The following is a 15,946-nucleotide window of genomic DNA, read 5'->3' as shown; positions in this document are numbered from 1 at the left end:
CCATTCTAATGTGATCTGGGGTGAGGCCAAGGGCAGGGGCTGTGCTGCCATTTCCTGGGACAGTAAGTGACTCATTCCAGTGCATCCTTGGCCTACACCACCACAAAAACACATTCTCCGGCATGGGTTGGTTTTAGTGGCAGAGTATCTTGGTCCAGCACTCAGAGACTGCATGAAGGTGATCCACTCTATAGTCTGAAGACCATATTCCATGGACACTATTCTCCCAAACACTTCCTAGGTCTTCTGTTTCCCTGGCCAATGAGATAGTTCAGTTGTGGCATAACTGGGAGAGACCCCAGCAGGAAGGTAGAGGCTTTCTGCACTCTGCCTTGAACTCTGTCCTAAGAAGGTCTCATGGAGAGTGAATAGGGCTGGGCCTTCACTGCTGAGCCTCCTGGGATGTTCATGGTGACCCATGTAGGCTGGGCCATGCCAGGGAACAGGGTGACTGAAAAGGGCATCAGCCCTTCTTAGGGCAGGGTCCACTCCTGCCCCAGAGGTCAGCTGGGTCTTCTTTCAGGTCCTCTGGCTCACTCCTGGGGGCCATCCTGAGGAATGTGCTGGCTGGAGGTAGGGGAGCTGAGGTGGACAGCCTTCATGAGGAACCCTAAGCTGGAATAGTTTCCCCAGAGGCCTACAGCTATCGTGAGGCTGGACTCTGAATTTGTGCTGAACACTGGGCCACCTCACCAAGGGCTCCCACCCATGCCCGGGCTCAGACTCTCTCCACTTGACTGTCCCTGTCTTACTTAGCTCAGCCCGTGCTGAACTACAGCAGTCCATTAAGCAGAGCCACAGTCAGGGCTCCCAGGTGGTTGGGTGGTCCTTCAGGCCATATAGCTGGGAATCCCACCTAGGAGTGACAGGGGAGGCACCAGGGGCTCAGACTGAGAGTGGGATGGGGCGTCGCAGGAGGTTGGTCGTGGTGGGGAAGGCCAGTGGGGTCCTAGAGAACACTTTACATGTGGCAGGACTTCAGCTGAATGAAAACAGCCCCAGCCTAGGGGCCAACTCTGAGCACATGGGATGCTGCACATGGGGAAGCATGGGCAAGGCCTAGGGAGGAGGATCCAGCGTCTGTGTGTGAGTGAGAGTGAAGGAAAGTGACAAGGCCCACAAGTGTCTTCCCCAAAGCACTTTAATGCACACACCAACCCACAGTCCCTGCCTGCTGCCTGGGCCAGAGAGGCCAGTCCCACCTGGAAGCTCCCATGGCTTCCACAGCCTGGTGTGCCTAGGAGGGCTGAGCCCACACACATTCTCATCAGTACGTGAGGGGCGTGAGGATGAAGAGGCGGTCTTCTTCTTTGCGGATCCAGCGCATCAGTTTATGGATGGCACTGACGGCCGACGCCTTGGTCCCCAGGGGGCTGTAGCACATGTAGAGCTCAAAGGCGCCTGTCACCTGGAGGAAGGGGGCACAGGGTGGTCATCCAGATTAGACAACCCTCGTGGCCCTTGCCCAGGACCCTGATGAAGCCCAGCCCAGCCCAGAGCTGCCTTACCCAAGCCAGGAGGTTCTCGTTGGGGCCTGTGTAGTAGATAGTCTTGAGTGGGCGGGAGGCATTGTGGGCGCGGCTGTGCAGGTACTGGTAGAGGCCCAGCAGCCGCTCCTGCTCCTCTTCACTGGTGTACGGGGCCTCGATCTCAGGGCTGGAGATGGGGGAGTAGGTTCGCAAAGGAATGACTTCCACTGGCTTCTCTGGAGATCCAGAAACACCTATTCCTAGCCAGGGAGACTCTACCATGTGTTCTACCCACCAAGTGACCCCCACCCCAGGATAAGGCATTGTCTCCTCACTACTGAAGACTCCCCAAGACAAAGCTGGGCCCACCCAGGCTGGAGCCCTGTTCTCCCCTCTCCCCCAAGTTCATGGCATCTTTGGTGACCCTCCCTTGGAGAAGCCAATCTGGGTTTAGGTGTCCTTGACAGAGTGACAGGTCTGAGATGGAGGAAAAGTGAGCCAGGAACCCTCTGGACCAAAAAGGGGTAAAAGGAGGATAGAGATGCCTCATCTGGCCCCAGCCCCTCCGCTGGAGGAGGAAGTAGAGTTCTGCATCCTGGGCTGGACCAAACTGACCAAACAGAGGAGACCTCTGTTCCAGCTTCCTTCCCTGGGTGTATTGGGTATTTCAATGCCTTATGGGAAATGACTGAAGTAGAGAGGTGTATGCTGATGGGGAGTAGGGTGATAGGGGGTTTGGGTTCCTGGTATCAGAGTCAAACAGACACAGCAGGTTGGTCCATTCCCAGAGGGGTCGTCAGCTTCAGGACTGCATCAGAGCTCAGGCCCAACTGGCCACCCCCACACACACACCACACCCTTGTCTCCCTCAAGCAGTGTCCCCAAGGCCCTCCCTCACCTGGTGAAGAGTCCCGAGCTCTTTGACTTATAGAGGAAGTGGCGCAGGTCAGGGATGCCCACTTGGGCAACACTGTAGTAAGGTGTGCGCAGTGCCTCTCGCAGCGCCAGGTGCGCTCCGCGCTTCCGCAGGCGCTCCTGAAAGCGGCGGCGGCAGTCAGACACTGCAAAGAAGTCCTCACGGTCGGTGGAGACGAGCAGCAGGCAGAGATCCGTGTCAGGCTCCAGGTAAGAGATGTGTGCGTGGAAGAAGCCGGCTGCGTTGAATTTGGGCAGGCACACGGGCGTCCAGGCCTCGCCCTCGCGGAAGGACGAGGAGGAACTTATGAGGTTGAAGAGCAGGTGCAGGTCGATGGGGTGCAGGAATTGGTCCTTGCGGCGCACGAGCGCCACGAGCTGGTTGCGCGCCAGCAGGATGGAGAAGACGAGGCTGCGGGCGCGCGCCTGCTGCAGGCTGGCGCTCACGACGTCGCGCACGGCCGCCGCCAGGGGCAGGCAGCGCGCCGCCCCCATCAGGAAACTGGGGTCTCGCGCCATGAGCTGCAGCAGGTTGTCCGTGATGCGCTCAGAGCCCGAGAGCAGCCGCCGCAGGTCATAGTTCTGCTTCTGCTGGAAAATGTGGCTCAGCTGCGCGCCCGTAAGAAGGCTCAGGATCTGGTAGTAGATGTAGAGCAACTCTTGCGCCAGTTCCTGTGCCGACTGCCGCGTGCGGGCCACCGCCACCAGCACCAGTGGGCTCCGGCGCACGAATACGACCTTGTAGCCATCTGATGGGGCGGATGGATAGGGGTGATGTCAGCTTCAGTCCTTCTCCGGAAAGCCCTCCCTGATTGGCCTGCCCTAGCACCCTAAGAACCCCGCTTTCTCGCACAGCCTTCCACAATCTCTCCACTTCCCCTCAGAGCTGTGCACACAGAGGGGGCTTCAGGATGACAGAAAAACAGAGGCCCATGTGCCCCCTTCCCCCCACCCCTTTCCCCTTTCCTGCCACTTGTTTCACAGACTGGGACCAGCTAAAACGCAGGAAGCGCTTCAGAAAGACACACATTCTTGGCCTAAGTGGCAAGAGCTGGGTGGGGCTCAAGACCTGGGATTTTTTTGGTCACCTCCCCTGGCTTCTCACCTTCTCCAAGGGCAATGCCCACATGCGAGCCAACTTTGGCCCTCACAACAGCATTATGAGGCAGTCAGTGTTGTTTTCCCGTGTTCAGATGAGGACCTGGGGCTCGGTGAGGTGGAGGGACTACCCTTGGTCACACAGCACATCCCAGCCCTCTAGTCCCTGGGAGTCCGAAACCTGGTATGGTCTCTCCTGGCCAGGGAGACCTCCTGGCACCCCCCTCCTGGTGGCTCACCTGCATGGATGGAACGGATGGCATTCTTGTCAGCCTCCAGGAAGGACACCAGGGCCACCATGACACCCATGGTGCTGGAAAGTGCCTCCTCTGACCCATAGCGGGAGTACACAGGCTTCCCCGCCTCGCTCAGCACGAAGACATGCTTCTGGTGCAGGCGCCATGCCTCAGCAGTCTCCTCCTCATCCCCTTCACCAGTGCCCTCCCTTGAGGGCTCTGTGGCTGGTCGCCCAGCTGCCCCTGGGGACTCCGGCCAGTCCTCAGAGCTTCCTGGAAGCATCTCCTCCTGCAGGTCTCGGGCGACACCCGTCAGCTGGGTGCTCAGCTCACTGAAGTCCTGGCTGATCTGGCGCATGTCTGTAGGCAGAGGTGGGGGACCACCAGCACCCTCCTTGGGGCTCTCCCCAGAAGCCACCCCATTCTCTGATTCAGTCAGGTCCTCGTAGGAACGGGCATGGACGAACATGGCACCCTCCTGTCCGGCACCTGCCAGCCAAAAGCACTGGTGTTTAGAGCAGTAGCTTCTGGCAGACCACGTCACCAGCAAGGTGCCCAATACAGTACTCTGCTTGTCCTGATGAGGCAAGCCACTGTTCCCTCTGGCTATAAGTCATGCTTTGCTGTGACTTACAGCCCACCAGCCTCCTCCCCTCACCCTGGGAATAAGACCCCAACCCCTCAAGGCTGCGGTGGTAGCCAGTATCTGCCTGCCCCCTCGCTCTCATCTCACAGCCCTTCGTGCATCTGCTCTTTGGATATCCCCACCTACCTCAGGGCCTCTGCATCTCCTGTTCCCTCTGCCTGGAAGGCAGGCACTCCCACCTCCTTGCATGACAGCTCCCTGTCACACTTCAGCTCACAGCAAAGATGTTAGTTGTCCCTGTCACCTGACCCCCAAATCCAGGCACTCTATCATATCCCCCTCCTTGACTTCGCTTGGGGCACTTCTGTGCTCAGCACATTTCTCTCCCTGGGAGAAGGCTGCCTGACCCTGCACAGGGACCCATGGTTCCTAGCCCCCTCCACCACAATGCTCTCACTAGCCCGTGGCTCTCCCAAGGCAGGGACCATGTCAATTTTCCTTTACTGATTTTTTTTTGGACAGAAGAGTTCAAGAGATATGTTTTGAGTCTCTATTATGAGTTCAGCACTGTACCAGGCATTGGGGATACGACAGTTCTGTGCTCAAAGAGCTCACAATCTTGTGGACAAAAGAGATGGGCAAAACATACACACACAAATAAGACTATAAAATAACTAGTGTTCTGTGCAGAGCATGGTCAGAGCAGGCCTCTCTTGTGAGGAGGTGACATTTAAGTTGAGAGCTGAGGGAGGGAGAAGGAGCCAGGGAGGTACCTGTAGACACAGGAAATAGGAGAGCCCACACTGGTGGCAAGACAGCACAGGGCAAGTGGCACAACATGAAGTGGAGAGGAAGGCCAGATGCACACTGAGCCTGGATCCCTGCAGTATCCCCAGCACATGACAAATAGCTAACAAATGAGTGAACACATGCATGAATGAGTGACAGTGAAAGAGTGGTTGGGAATCCCGATTGCCCTGGAGGCTGCTCTAGCTGTAAGCTGGCTGGGGCTGCGCACCCTGCCCATACCTGGCTCCATTCCCTGGGCCAGTCCTGGTGTGGGGCTCTCAGCTCTCTCCACACTCTGCCCATCAGAAGGAGCCAACGTGCCATCAGGGCCTTCGCTGCTTCTCTTCCTCTGCATGTCAGCAGCCATCCCTTGGGCTCTCCTGTGGGGTAAACAAAGGCATCATTGAGGGTAAGGGGGAAGGTGCTAGTGGCAGGAGTCACTGGCATAATTAAGAGTGGTTAAGTACAGGAAAGTATCACTCACCAGGACCCAGCTAACTCAAACCTCTGGGGAATGGGTTCTGAATATTCCCTTCTAAAGAAGCATGCTGTTCTCTTTTTGATTATAAAAGAATGCATGGGGGACTTGCCTGGTGGTCCAGTGATTAAGACTCTGTGCTCCCAGTACAGGGGGCCCAGTTTGATCCCTGGTCAGGGAACTAGATCCCGCATGCCGAAACTAAGAGCAGCATGCTGCAACAAAAAGATCCCTCATGCCACAACTAAAGATCCTGCATGCCACAATGAAGATCCTGCCTGATGCAACTAAGACCCAGTGCAGCCAAAATAAATAAATAAATATACTTTTTTTTTTTTTGGCTGTGTTGGGTCTTCGTTGCTGCTTGAAGGCTTTCTCTAGTTGCGGTGAGTGGGGGCTAAGCTTCGTTGTGGTGCGCTGGCTTCTCATTGCGGTGGCTTCTCGTTGCAGAGCACAGGCTCTAGAGAGTAGGCTCAGTAGTTGTGGTGCACGGGCTTAGTTGCTCTGCGATCTTCAGGATCTTCCTGGACCAGGGATCAAACCCGTGTCCCCTGCACTGGCAGGTGGATTCTTAACCACTGTGCCACCAGGGAAGTCCCTGTGTCAGGTCTTAGTTGCAGCACTCAAGCTTCTCTCTAGTTGTGGTGTGCAGGGCTTCTTCTCTCTCTAGTTGTGGCACACGGGCTTAGTTGCCCCACGACATGTGGGATCTTAGTTCCCTGACCAGGCATTGAACCCGCATTCCCTGCATTGGAAGGCGGATTCTTTACTCCTGGAAGTTCCAGGGAAGTCCCAAGGAAGTCCCAGTCCCTATGTGGATTTTTATGTAATCCTGATCACTCTTCTCTGAGGCAGGCACTCTTGTCAGATAACCTTTATATATGAAGAAACTGAAGCTGAGAGAGTGTAAGTACATTGCCCAATGTCACAACAGGAAAGAAGCACTGGAGCTGGGGATTGAAACCATTCTGTATCCTGATATCTTCCACTGTACATCCTACCATGAACATTTCTCCATTCAAAACTGAGTTGACAAATCAGTTCTTTTTGATATTTAGACATTTACTATGCACGAAGTGAGTCAGAGTAAACAGGCCTAAGCCTTGCTTTTCTCCTTGCATTCTGTACCTTTTGAATTTGGCACGAGGGCTTGCCTTTCCAGTTAAAAACAACTATGGATATGTCAGTTCTCAGTGCCCATTTGATGAACACCAAGGACAAACTCAGCCTGATCTCCCAGTCCTTCTGCAGCCTCAGGGACAGGTGGAGGTGGCCAAGAGTGGATGTCAGGGATAACTAAGTTGGGTGGCTCACTTGGGATCAGCCTCTAAGGTCCCTTAATGACAGGCTGAAGGGTCTTCATTTGGCAGGCAACAAACAATCCATAGGAGAGGGGTTCCATCTGAGGCACTAACCCTTTAGGGAAGAGAAATTTGGCTGGATGGGCTAGAAGGGCAGCCAAAACTAGTCAGAGACTCATGAGGAAGCCACTGCAGGCAGGCCAGGGGCCTGGTGGGGACTGGTGTTAGTGTGAGCAAAGCAGACTCTGTCCCTGCCTTCCTGGAGCAGAGTCCATAGGGAATAATTGAGGCTTGTCCCTTACTAGCTCTGTAACCTTGGGCAAATGACTCCACCCTGCGCCTGGCATGAAGTAGGTGCTCAAAAACGTTCATGAGAAGAGTGATTTCAAAACAGTGTCACCAGTACTAGCATTTGTGTGGCCCCCGCTTACCTGTGTCTAAGAATTCTCTGACCACAAGTTCCTAGCAGGCAGCTCCTGCAAGTGAACCCAAAGAATTGATTTTCAAGCTCTTCTGTCATCTTTGTTTTAAGCTATGGAATCCTTTCTTCAAATTAATCTTGTAAAGCAGTTCAGTGTGCAAAATAGACAGACAGGGAGGCAGGGCCAGAGACTGGCCTGACGGCCACGCCCCCACTGGTCCTGGAGCACCACAGGGTTAAGTGGGGGTTGGGTACCACTGGTCAACAGCATCACCCCACAGAGAATGCGCTTTGAGTTATCTTCAAAGGAAGATTATTTGGGAGAACATCTACCTTTGGGGATTTTCCAGGCCACCAATCCTGTCCATCAGGACAATCAAGAGTGATGGTTCCCAGCGAGGGTCAGAGCCCAGAAGACCAAGATGTGGTCCACCTTTTCTGATGAAGAGTAATTAAGAAGCTGCATGCCCTCAACAGGAACCTGGGGAGGCATCCAGAAAGGTCTCCTCTGAGACTGAGACCAAGAGGAGCAATCCAAAACAGGCCAAAACAGCCACCGCAACACCATGGAGCCAAGGGCAGTGGGTGCTAAGGAAACTAGGGCATGTCCAGATCTTGAGCAAGAAGATACAGGCCACACGAGAACCTTGGAGACCATTATTTTACAAGCTAACCTAAAAGCCCGAGTGGGGTCTACATTGCTGTGTAAAGAAAGAGCGACCAGGGCTTCCCTTGTGGCGCAGTGGTTGAGAGTCCGCCTGCCAATGCAGGGGACACGGGTTTGTGCCCCAGTCCGGGAAGATCCCACATGCCGTGGAGCAGCTAGGCTCGTGAGCCATGGCTGCTGAGCCTGCGCGTCCGGAGCACAGGCAATGGGAGAGGCCCCAACAGTGAGAGGCCCGCATACCGAAAAAACAAAACAAAACAAAAGAACCTTAAAACAAACCTCACCTTAACTCTACATTCCCCTCTAGGTACCACTCTATTTTTTTTTTTTTTTTTTGCTGTCCTTTATAAAACAAACAAACCTCAAAACAGTAAACAGTACTTGGAGTTTAATTAGTCACGTAAGCTAGGCTATGCAGTGTAACAGATGAATGCCAAAATGGTAGAGGCTTTACACATAAAGGCTTTTTTTGTTTGTTCTGGCCATATCACGTGGCTTGTGGGATTGAATTTGGGCCCCAGGCAATGGAAGTGCAGAGTCCTAACCACTGGACTGCCAGGGAATTCCCTAAAGGCTTTTTTTTTTTTTTTGCAAGCATTTTTAAATTGAGAAATAATCGATGTATAACATTATATTAGTTTCAGGTCTACAACATAATGATTCAATATTTGTATATATTGCAAAATGGTCACCACCATGTCTCGTTAACATCCATCACCACACATAGCTACAAAATTTTTTTCTTGTGATGAGAACTTTTAATACCTACTCTCTTAGCAACTTTCAAATATACAAGCATTATTAATTATAGTCACCATGCTGTACATTACATCCTCAGGATTTATTTATTTTATAACTGGAAGTTTGTACCTTTTGACCACCTTCACAGATTTTGCAAGCATTTTTAATAAGCTCTAAAGGATAATATGTATTAAAATATTTACAAGTTCCTAATTTGACAGGCTGACTCCATTATATACAGCAGGGATCCCCAAGTCCCAGGCTGCGGACCTCTATCTGGGACGTGGGCTGTTAGGAACTGGGCCGTATGGCAGGAGGGGAGCAGTGGGAGAGTGAAGCTTCATCTGCCACCCCGCGTCACTCCCCATCACTCGCATTACTGCCTGAACCAAAAAATACGGAACGCTTCAGGAATTTGCGTGTCATCCTTGCACAGGGGCCGCACTAATCTTCTCTGTATCGTTCCAATTTTAGTATATGTGCTGCCAAAGCAGGCACTAAAGGCTTATTTTTTGCTCACGAACTGTGGGTTTGGTAGCAATTCAGAGCAGCTCCCTTCCGGGAATTGATTCAGGAATCCAGGCTACTAGCATCTTATAGCTCTGCCGTCACCTGGTAATGGAAGACTGGGCTGGAGGGTCATGTACCAACTCTTAAATACTTCAAAGTCCAGATTGGCCAAAACTAGTCATGTGGCCAGAGGGACTGGGAAATGTGGAGCGCTCAGTTGTCTCTCCACTTTTCCCATTCACACTTGAATCCATTCCAACTATTACTCCAGTAACACTGCTCCCTCAAGGTCTCCAGTGACCTCCAGGATTATCTGACTTCACTCAGCAGCCACAATGATTATTTCCTCTCTCTCAAAACACTTTCTTCTTTTGGCTTCTGGCTGATCACTCTCTTTTCAGGGTTCTCCTACCTCATGGACCACTCCTTCTAAGTCCTCTTTACAGTTCTTCTTACTGTTGAGGGACCAAGATTTCAGGTCTTGGATCTCTTTTCTGTCTTCATTTGATCCCTTGGTGACCTTATTCAGTCTCATGGTTTTAAATTTCACTGATAAATTAATGATTCCAAATTTTATTCACAGCCCTAATCTCTCTTCTGACTTCCAGAGGCACACACATTTAACTGTTTACTTGATGTTTGCCCATGTATATCTTATAGTATCTCAAAGTTATATGTCCAAAACTGAGTTCCTGATCATTCCCTTAAAAAGTTGTTCCTCCCAGAGTTTTCTCCATGTCAGTGAAAGACAATCTGATACTTCCAGTTATTTAGCAAAAAATCTTGGAGGCATCCCTTATGCCTCTCTTTTTCCCATACCTCATATACCAAACCACCAGCAAATCTTGTCAGCTTTACTTCAGAATACAGGTACACCCAGCAAAATGTCTCTCATTAACCTTTGCCACATAGAATGCCTCTTGTTTTTTAATACACAGCTGTGGTAACCAGCCTTCAATATGGTCCCCAGTGATCCTCAACTCCCAGCATTCAAGTCTGTATACTCCCATCCCACACTGAGCAGAACTAATCTATGTCACCAACAGGATAATGTGAAAATGACAATGTGTGACTTCTGAGGCTAGGTCATAAAAGACATTGTGGCTTCTGTTTTGTTCTCATGGATCACTCTCTCTAGGTGCAGCCATCAGCCATCAGTTGTGAGGACACTCAAGCAGCCCTAAAGAGAGGAGCTCATGGTAAGAAACTGAAACCTGAGAACAGCCAGTACCATTGTGCTAGTCATGTGAGCGAGCAGTCTTGGAAGCAAATCATCTAGCCCCAGTCATGCCTTTGAATGACTGCAACCTCATGAGAGACAATGGGCCTGAACCATCCAGCTAAGATGCTCCAAAATTCCTGACCCTTAGGAACTGTATGAGATAATAAATATGTATTATTGTTTTGAGCTGCTAAGTTTTGAGCTAATATTTATTATTGTTACACAGCAATAGATAACTAATACAACAAACTTGTACTGATTGAGCTTATGTTTATGTAGAAAAAAACTATTATCAACACTTGATCTATATTTTTTAATAAAGGAATGTGCATTTAAAGCCTCAAATTACATTTCAAATAGAACTGATAGAAGACCATTGAGTGCCAACTAAAAGGGTTTACTTGCATCATGGCTATTTGCAGGTACTGAAAGAGGCCATGATGCTGTATCAAAGCAACACTGTTTGATCAGGAGGAAATGTTTTAAGCATTTTGTATCCTAACATTATAATTTATTTGGCATATATTAGGTATGTATTTTCCTTGTGTTTTAGTGCCATTTTAGAAAATTGGGGATTTGGGGTTGATGAAGGAAGCATTATACTTTTTCCCATTTGAAATAATGGGGAAACACATAAATCAACTATACTTCAATAAAATGTTAAACAAAAAAATAAAAAGTTAAATGACAAAAAAAAAGTGGGAAACAGATACTAAGTTAGTGATTCCAGACAGAATGTCCAACTTTCATGGAACAGATTACTGATGTTCCACGGGGAAATGCCCATATTCAGAATCTGACCACTTCTCATCACCTCCACCACTACCACATTGGTCCAAGTCAACATTATCTCTCTAGCAGATTGTTGCAAGTCTTTTTTTTTTTTAACATCTTTATTGGAGTATAATTGTTTTACAATGTTGTGTTAGTTTCTGCTGTGTAACAAAGTGAATCAGCTATACGTATACAAATATCCCCATATCCCCTCCCTCTTGCGTCTCCCTCTCACCCTCCCTATCCCGCCCCTCTAGGTGGTCACAAAGCAGTGAGCTGATCTCCCTGTGCCATGCGGCTGCTTCCCACTAGCTATCTATTTTACATTTGGTAGTGTATATATGTCAATGCCACTCTCTCACTTCATCCTAGCTTACCCTTCCCCCTCCCCATGTCCTCAAGTCCATTCTCTACATCTGGGTCTTTATTCCTGTCCTGCCCCTAGGTTCATCAGAACCGTTTTTTTTTTTTTTTAGATTCCATATATATGTGTTAGCATATGGTATCTGTTTTTCTCTTTCTGACTTACTTTACTCTGTTTGACAGACTCTAGGGCCATCCACCTCATTACAAATAACTCAATTTTGTTTCTTTTTATGACTGAGTAATATTCCATTGTATATATGTGCCACATCTTCTTTATCCATTCATCTGTCGATGGACACTTAGGTTGCTTCCATGTCCTGGCTATTGTAAATAGTGCTGCAATGAATACTGTGGTACATGACTCTTTTTGAATTATGGTTTTCTCAGGGTATATGCCCAGTAGTGGGATTGCTGGGTCGTATGGTAGTTCTATTTGTAGTTTTTTAAGGAACCTCCATACTGTTCTCCATAGTGGCTGTATCAATTTACATTCCCACCAACAGTACAAGAGGGTTCCCTTTTCTCCACACCCTCTCCAGCATTGCAACAGTCTTTTAACCAGTCTCCCCACTTCTGTCCTTGTCCCTGTACAGTCTATCCTTCTCACAGCACTCAAAGTGATCTGCTTGAGACAGAAGTCAAGTCACATAGTTCCTTTGCTCACTAGTCTGTAACGGTCACACCTCACCCAGTGAGATAGCCAATTTCCTCACAGTGGTACACAAGAACCACTCTGTCTACAAGCGCCGCACCCCACCCCCCAAATTACTTCTTCAACCTCATCTCCTGTTCTTTCCCCTACTTGCTTTGCTTCAACCCAGCCACACTGACGTTATGGTTTTCCTTGAGTATACTGTAAATGTAAATCCTGAGTGTTCCTTCACTTCACAACTTTGCTCTTGCTGAACTTTCTGCCTGAACCACATCTCCCTACTTTTCCCCCTGCCCCCCACCTCACTTATTCCACTACTTGGCCAAATATCTACATGACTCACTCTGTCACTTCCTTCAGGTTGCTGCTCAAGTGTTACCTTATCAGAGAGGCCTTCCTGGAATATCCTGGATTCTTATCTCCCTTGCCCGGCTTTATTTTTCTACAATGAAGGTAACCCTGTGAGCTGTCGCAAATTTCAGAATGTCAGCTCCATATGCAGGAGGACTTTAATTAACATTTGTCAGATAACTAACTTTGGAAGGGAGAAGATGAAAGATCCTCAGAGAATACCCAGCTCCAATGTAGCCTTGGGAGACTCCTGCCTGTAGGGAAGACTTGTCCTTGGTAGTAGTTAAGTGTTCAGTAACAATGGCTCTGGAGTCAGAGGGACCTGGATTAACCTGGCTTGTTTTTATAAATCTCAGCTTTCTCACCTATGAAATGAGGATGATGACAGCACTGATTTATTGGGTTGTGGAAGGATTAAATGAGATAATCCATGTAATTTGGTTACCCTGGCACAGAGTAGGTACATATACACTCAGCTGTCTTTAGCATATCACGATTATTTTTATTCAGACCATGTGTACCTGCACTTATACACAGATCCAGTAATCTCTGCCATGTAAATCAGTCCTTTGAGAGTTTGCTCATCCTGAGACAGGCCCTTAGTGAACAGGACGTGCTTCTGACCTCATGAAGCCAGGTGGACTCTGGCCTGAAATGACCCATCTGTGATGTTGGGACAAAGAGATGCCTTTGGGCCTAGGGCTGGGAGTTCCTCCAGGCTAACTGGCTATTCATCCTGAAGTTGGAGGACAGACCATTGGTTCCCTGCTGCTCCCAGAAGTCTCTCCCAAGCTGAACTTTCTACCACATGCCCCTGCTCTGTGGCCTTGCACCTCTGGCTCAAAGACCACAACAAGGTCTACAGCAGCTTACCCCTGAGGGCCCACTACCCACTGATCCCAGTGGGCTTTAGGTAACTGCGCCCAGCATGGCTGAGTACTACCCAACATGGTACCTGCATGTTGTGAGGGCAGGGTCAGCTGGCTGGGACTAGTGGACATCTCCTTCCGAACAGTTCTCCAACCACCTGAAATCATGTAGTACCTCAATATCTCCAAGGCCAGTATCGGGGTCCAGCCAGAAGCCCTGGTGAAGCAAACAGTTCTCTGGACATTTACACTGGAAACTAGGCAGGGAAGGTGAATGACTCATAGCAAAACCCACCCCAAACCCCATTGGAGCCATAACCTCTGTGGCTGAAGTTCTTGGGTGGCTGGGCCTGAAGCAGTTAAACAAGAGAGGTCTCTTGGAACCAGTCCCAGATACTCCCTTGGGGCCCCTTCTCAGGTAGCCTCTCTAGAAGCCCCCAGGGCTTTCTATTTTCCCTAGAAGTGCTCTGCTGTGCCTTTGAGCAATGTCACCAAACAAGTTAGCTCAATCAGCCCTTCTGGTATGCCTCCCTCCTCTAGGTGCCTGGCCTGGAGGGAGGAAGGGCCTTGCAAGAACCCCTCCCTACTGGGTCCCTACCACTCTTGCTCCCTCTTCCTGCTTAGATAGTGCCCTATCCTGCCTTGGCCCTTTGGGGAGTGGGCTATCTGGGAGGATGGTGCCAGGATGCATGGATGTGTGGCAGACAGGGTCCAGGTGAGGCTGTGCTGTAACTGCTTCAGCTGGATGCCTACTCCATGCTGAGAGTATAGCTTGGTACTTGTCACTGCTAGTGGTCACTCCCCTCTCTGACAAAGGCTGCTCACCCTCCCCAGCAAACTCAAGCCCAGAAAGTGTGGCTCAACAGGTGCAAGAGGCAGCTTGGTTATCTGAGCCAGGGCACCCTTGAAGGCAAAGTCCCAAGCCTCAAGACACTTTCAGGAGCTTCCTGCTCACCCCACAGTCAACCTCTGCCAGTCTTTGAGAGCACTCTGCTGGCCCGAATGTGTGTGCGTTGGGGCTACAGGACTGCCCATCCAGCCGAAGGAAGAGTTCCACGACTCGCCTTTTGTATTCCCCAGCTGGGAACCGGCGAAGGGACCCCAGAGAGACCCAGTCCTTCTACCGCAAATGGCAGCGGAGACTGCAGAGGCCCCCAGTCTTCAAGCCCCTCCCTTCAAAGATGACAGCTCTCCAGTCTCTCGGCGCCCCCAAGCCACGTGGGTTGGCAGTCGGACTCACCTGTTTCTCGGGGAGGGGGAAAGGGTCAGGAAGCACAGAGATTGCCGGTCACTGCCCTCTGCCGGACCCCCGGGAGGTCACGGGTGTCCGGCCGGGCCCGGACTGATGGTTCAGGTTCGCGGGACCACGGGCCCCTGCGGACGCAGACATGGCCACAGCGCAGGCCACCGCTCCCTCCCACCGCCCCTTGCCCGGCTGCCGGCTCAGGAAGACAGCACTCGCCGGCCTCCGGCGGCGGAGGTCCGGCTCCAGTCGCTGGGCCTGGCCCTGCCCGCCCCCGGTGTGCATTATGGGAAATGTAGTTCGCAGGGCACGGCGGCCGCGAGGTGGGGCGGGGCGCCAGGTCCCGGCAGAGACCTGGGCGGGGCCTGACCCGGGTCAGCGGTGGCATCATCCCGCACCGCCTTTTCCAGGGTCCCGGCCAAACTCAGGCACCTCCCCAAACCCAAAGCCTGGGGTGGACCGCAGGCCCAGACTCCCCAGCTCCTCCGCCAGAGCCAACAAGAGGTTTATTTAAAGCGAAAGAAAGAGACTATGGCATTGTTTCCTCCACTAATTGTGGAAGAGCAGTGCAAGTTTGGGGGCTGGATAAATGTCATTAGTGGACCCGACCACATTGACTGTAAAGGATGTAGGCACACCAACTGCTGCTAAAGGAACATCCTTTTATTTTTTAATATATTTTATTTTAAAAATAAATTTATTTATTTATTTTTGGCTGCACTGGGTCTTCGGAGCGGGCTTCTCACTGCAGTGGCTTCTCTTGTCGCGGAGCACAGGCTCTAGGCACACGGATTTCAGGAGTTGTGGCTCACTGGCTCTAGAGCACAGGCTCAGGAGTTGTGGCGCATAGGCTTAATTGCTCCACGGCATGTGGGATCCTCCCGGACCAGGGCTCAAACCCGTGTCCCCTGCATTAGCAGGTGGATTCTTAACTACTGTGCCACTAGGGAACTCCCAGAACATCCTTTTAGCCGCGTTTTAATATATCAATATGAATCTCTAGAATGGTAGTTCTCAACTCTGCACATAGAATGACCTGGGGAACTTTAAAAAAAAGACGAAAGCCTGGATACCACCCCTAGAAAAAAACAGGAAAACATAAAATCAACAATTTTACTTTGGGAGAGTAGTTTAAAGAAATAAAATTAGGGATTAACAATAATACTGCTCATGTTTCTCTGAAGCAATTAAATCACTTAATAGCCTCATGGTTAATTCACCCAACAGTTCAGGGGTGAAGGAAAAAGTATGAAGTCAC

The 15,946-nt window shown here is 50.5% G+C and overlaps 1 protein-coding gene and 1 non-coding gene across 6 annotated transcripts; both read right to left on the bottom strand.

The window, feature by feature from the left end:
• Nucleotides 1-1,123: 1,123 nt before the first annotated feature.
• Nucleotides 1,124-15,031, bottom strand: MON1A (MON1 homolog A, secretory trafficking associated). 5 transcript variants are annotated; one of them, XM_067044163.1, is made up of 8 exons: nucleotides 14,686-14,958; nucleotides 13,532-13,662; nucleotides 7,304-7,348; nucleotides 5,334-5,473; nucleotides 3,722-4,207; nucleotides 2,368-3,133; nucleotides 1,509-1,656; nucleotides 1,124-1,408 (listed from the first exon to the last, which is right to left on the bottom strand). In XM_067044163.1, exons 4-8 carry the CDS (start codon nucleotides 5,458-5,460, stop codon nucleotides 1,268-1,270), a joined length of 1,668 nt encoding a protein of 555 aa, XP_066900264.1. In that variant the 5' UTR covers nucleotides 5,461-5,473; nucleotides 7,304-7,348; nucleotides 13,532-13,662; nucleotides 14,686-14,958; the 3' UTR covers nucleotides 1,124-1,267. The 5 variants fall into 5 exon arrangements, with proteins under 5 accessions (XP_066900264.1, XP_058932801.1, XP_058932800.1 ...); XM_059076818.2 differs by lacking the exon at nucleotides 13,532-13,662 and having other exon boundaries at nucleotides 14,686-14,974; XM_059076817.2 differs by lacking the exon at nucleotides 7,304-7,348 and having other exon boundaries at nucleotides 14,686-14,970.
• On the bottom strand, nucleotides 9,093-9,199 carry LOC131764743 (U6 spliceosomal RNA). Its single transcript, XR_009337943.1, has one exon. It is a non-coding gene; the product is annotated as a U6 spliceosomal RNA (small nuclear RNA).
• Nucleotides 15,032-15,946: the final 915 nt, after the last annotated feature.

The sequence above is a fragment of the Kogia breviceps genome, chromosome 10 (assembly GCF_026419965.1).
Source record: "Kogia breviceps isolate mKogBre1 chromosome 10, mKogBre1 haplotype 1, whole genome shotgun sequence".
NCBI classification, from domain to species: domain Eukaryota; kingdom Metazoa; phylum Chordata; class Mammalia; order Artiodactyla; family Physeteridae; genus Kogia; species Kogia breviceps.
This window is presented reverse-complemented; position numbering and strand designations above follow the sequence as displayed.

Bases quoted from the DNA above. Each gene is read 5' to 3' on its own strand.
- MON1A (XM_059076816.2), bottom strand. From the start codon at position 5,460: ATGGCTGCTGACATGCAGAGGAAGAGAAGCAGCGAAGGCCCTGATGGC. The intron at 4,208-5,333 runs GTATGGGCAGGG...TTTGGCTGGCAG, and splicing joins GGCCCAGGGAATGGAGCCAG to GTGCCGGACAGGAGGGTGCC. The intron at 1,409-1,508 runs GTAAGGCAGCTC...CCCTTCCTCCAG, and splicing joins ACGAGAACCTCCTGGCTTGG to GTGACAGGCGCCTTTGAGCT.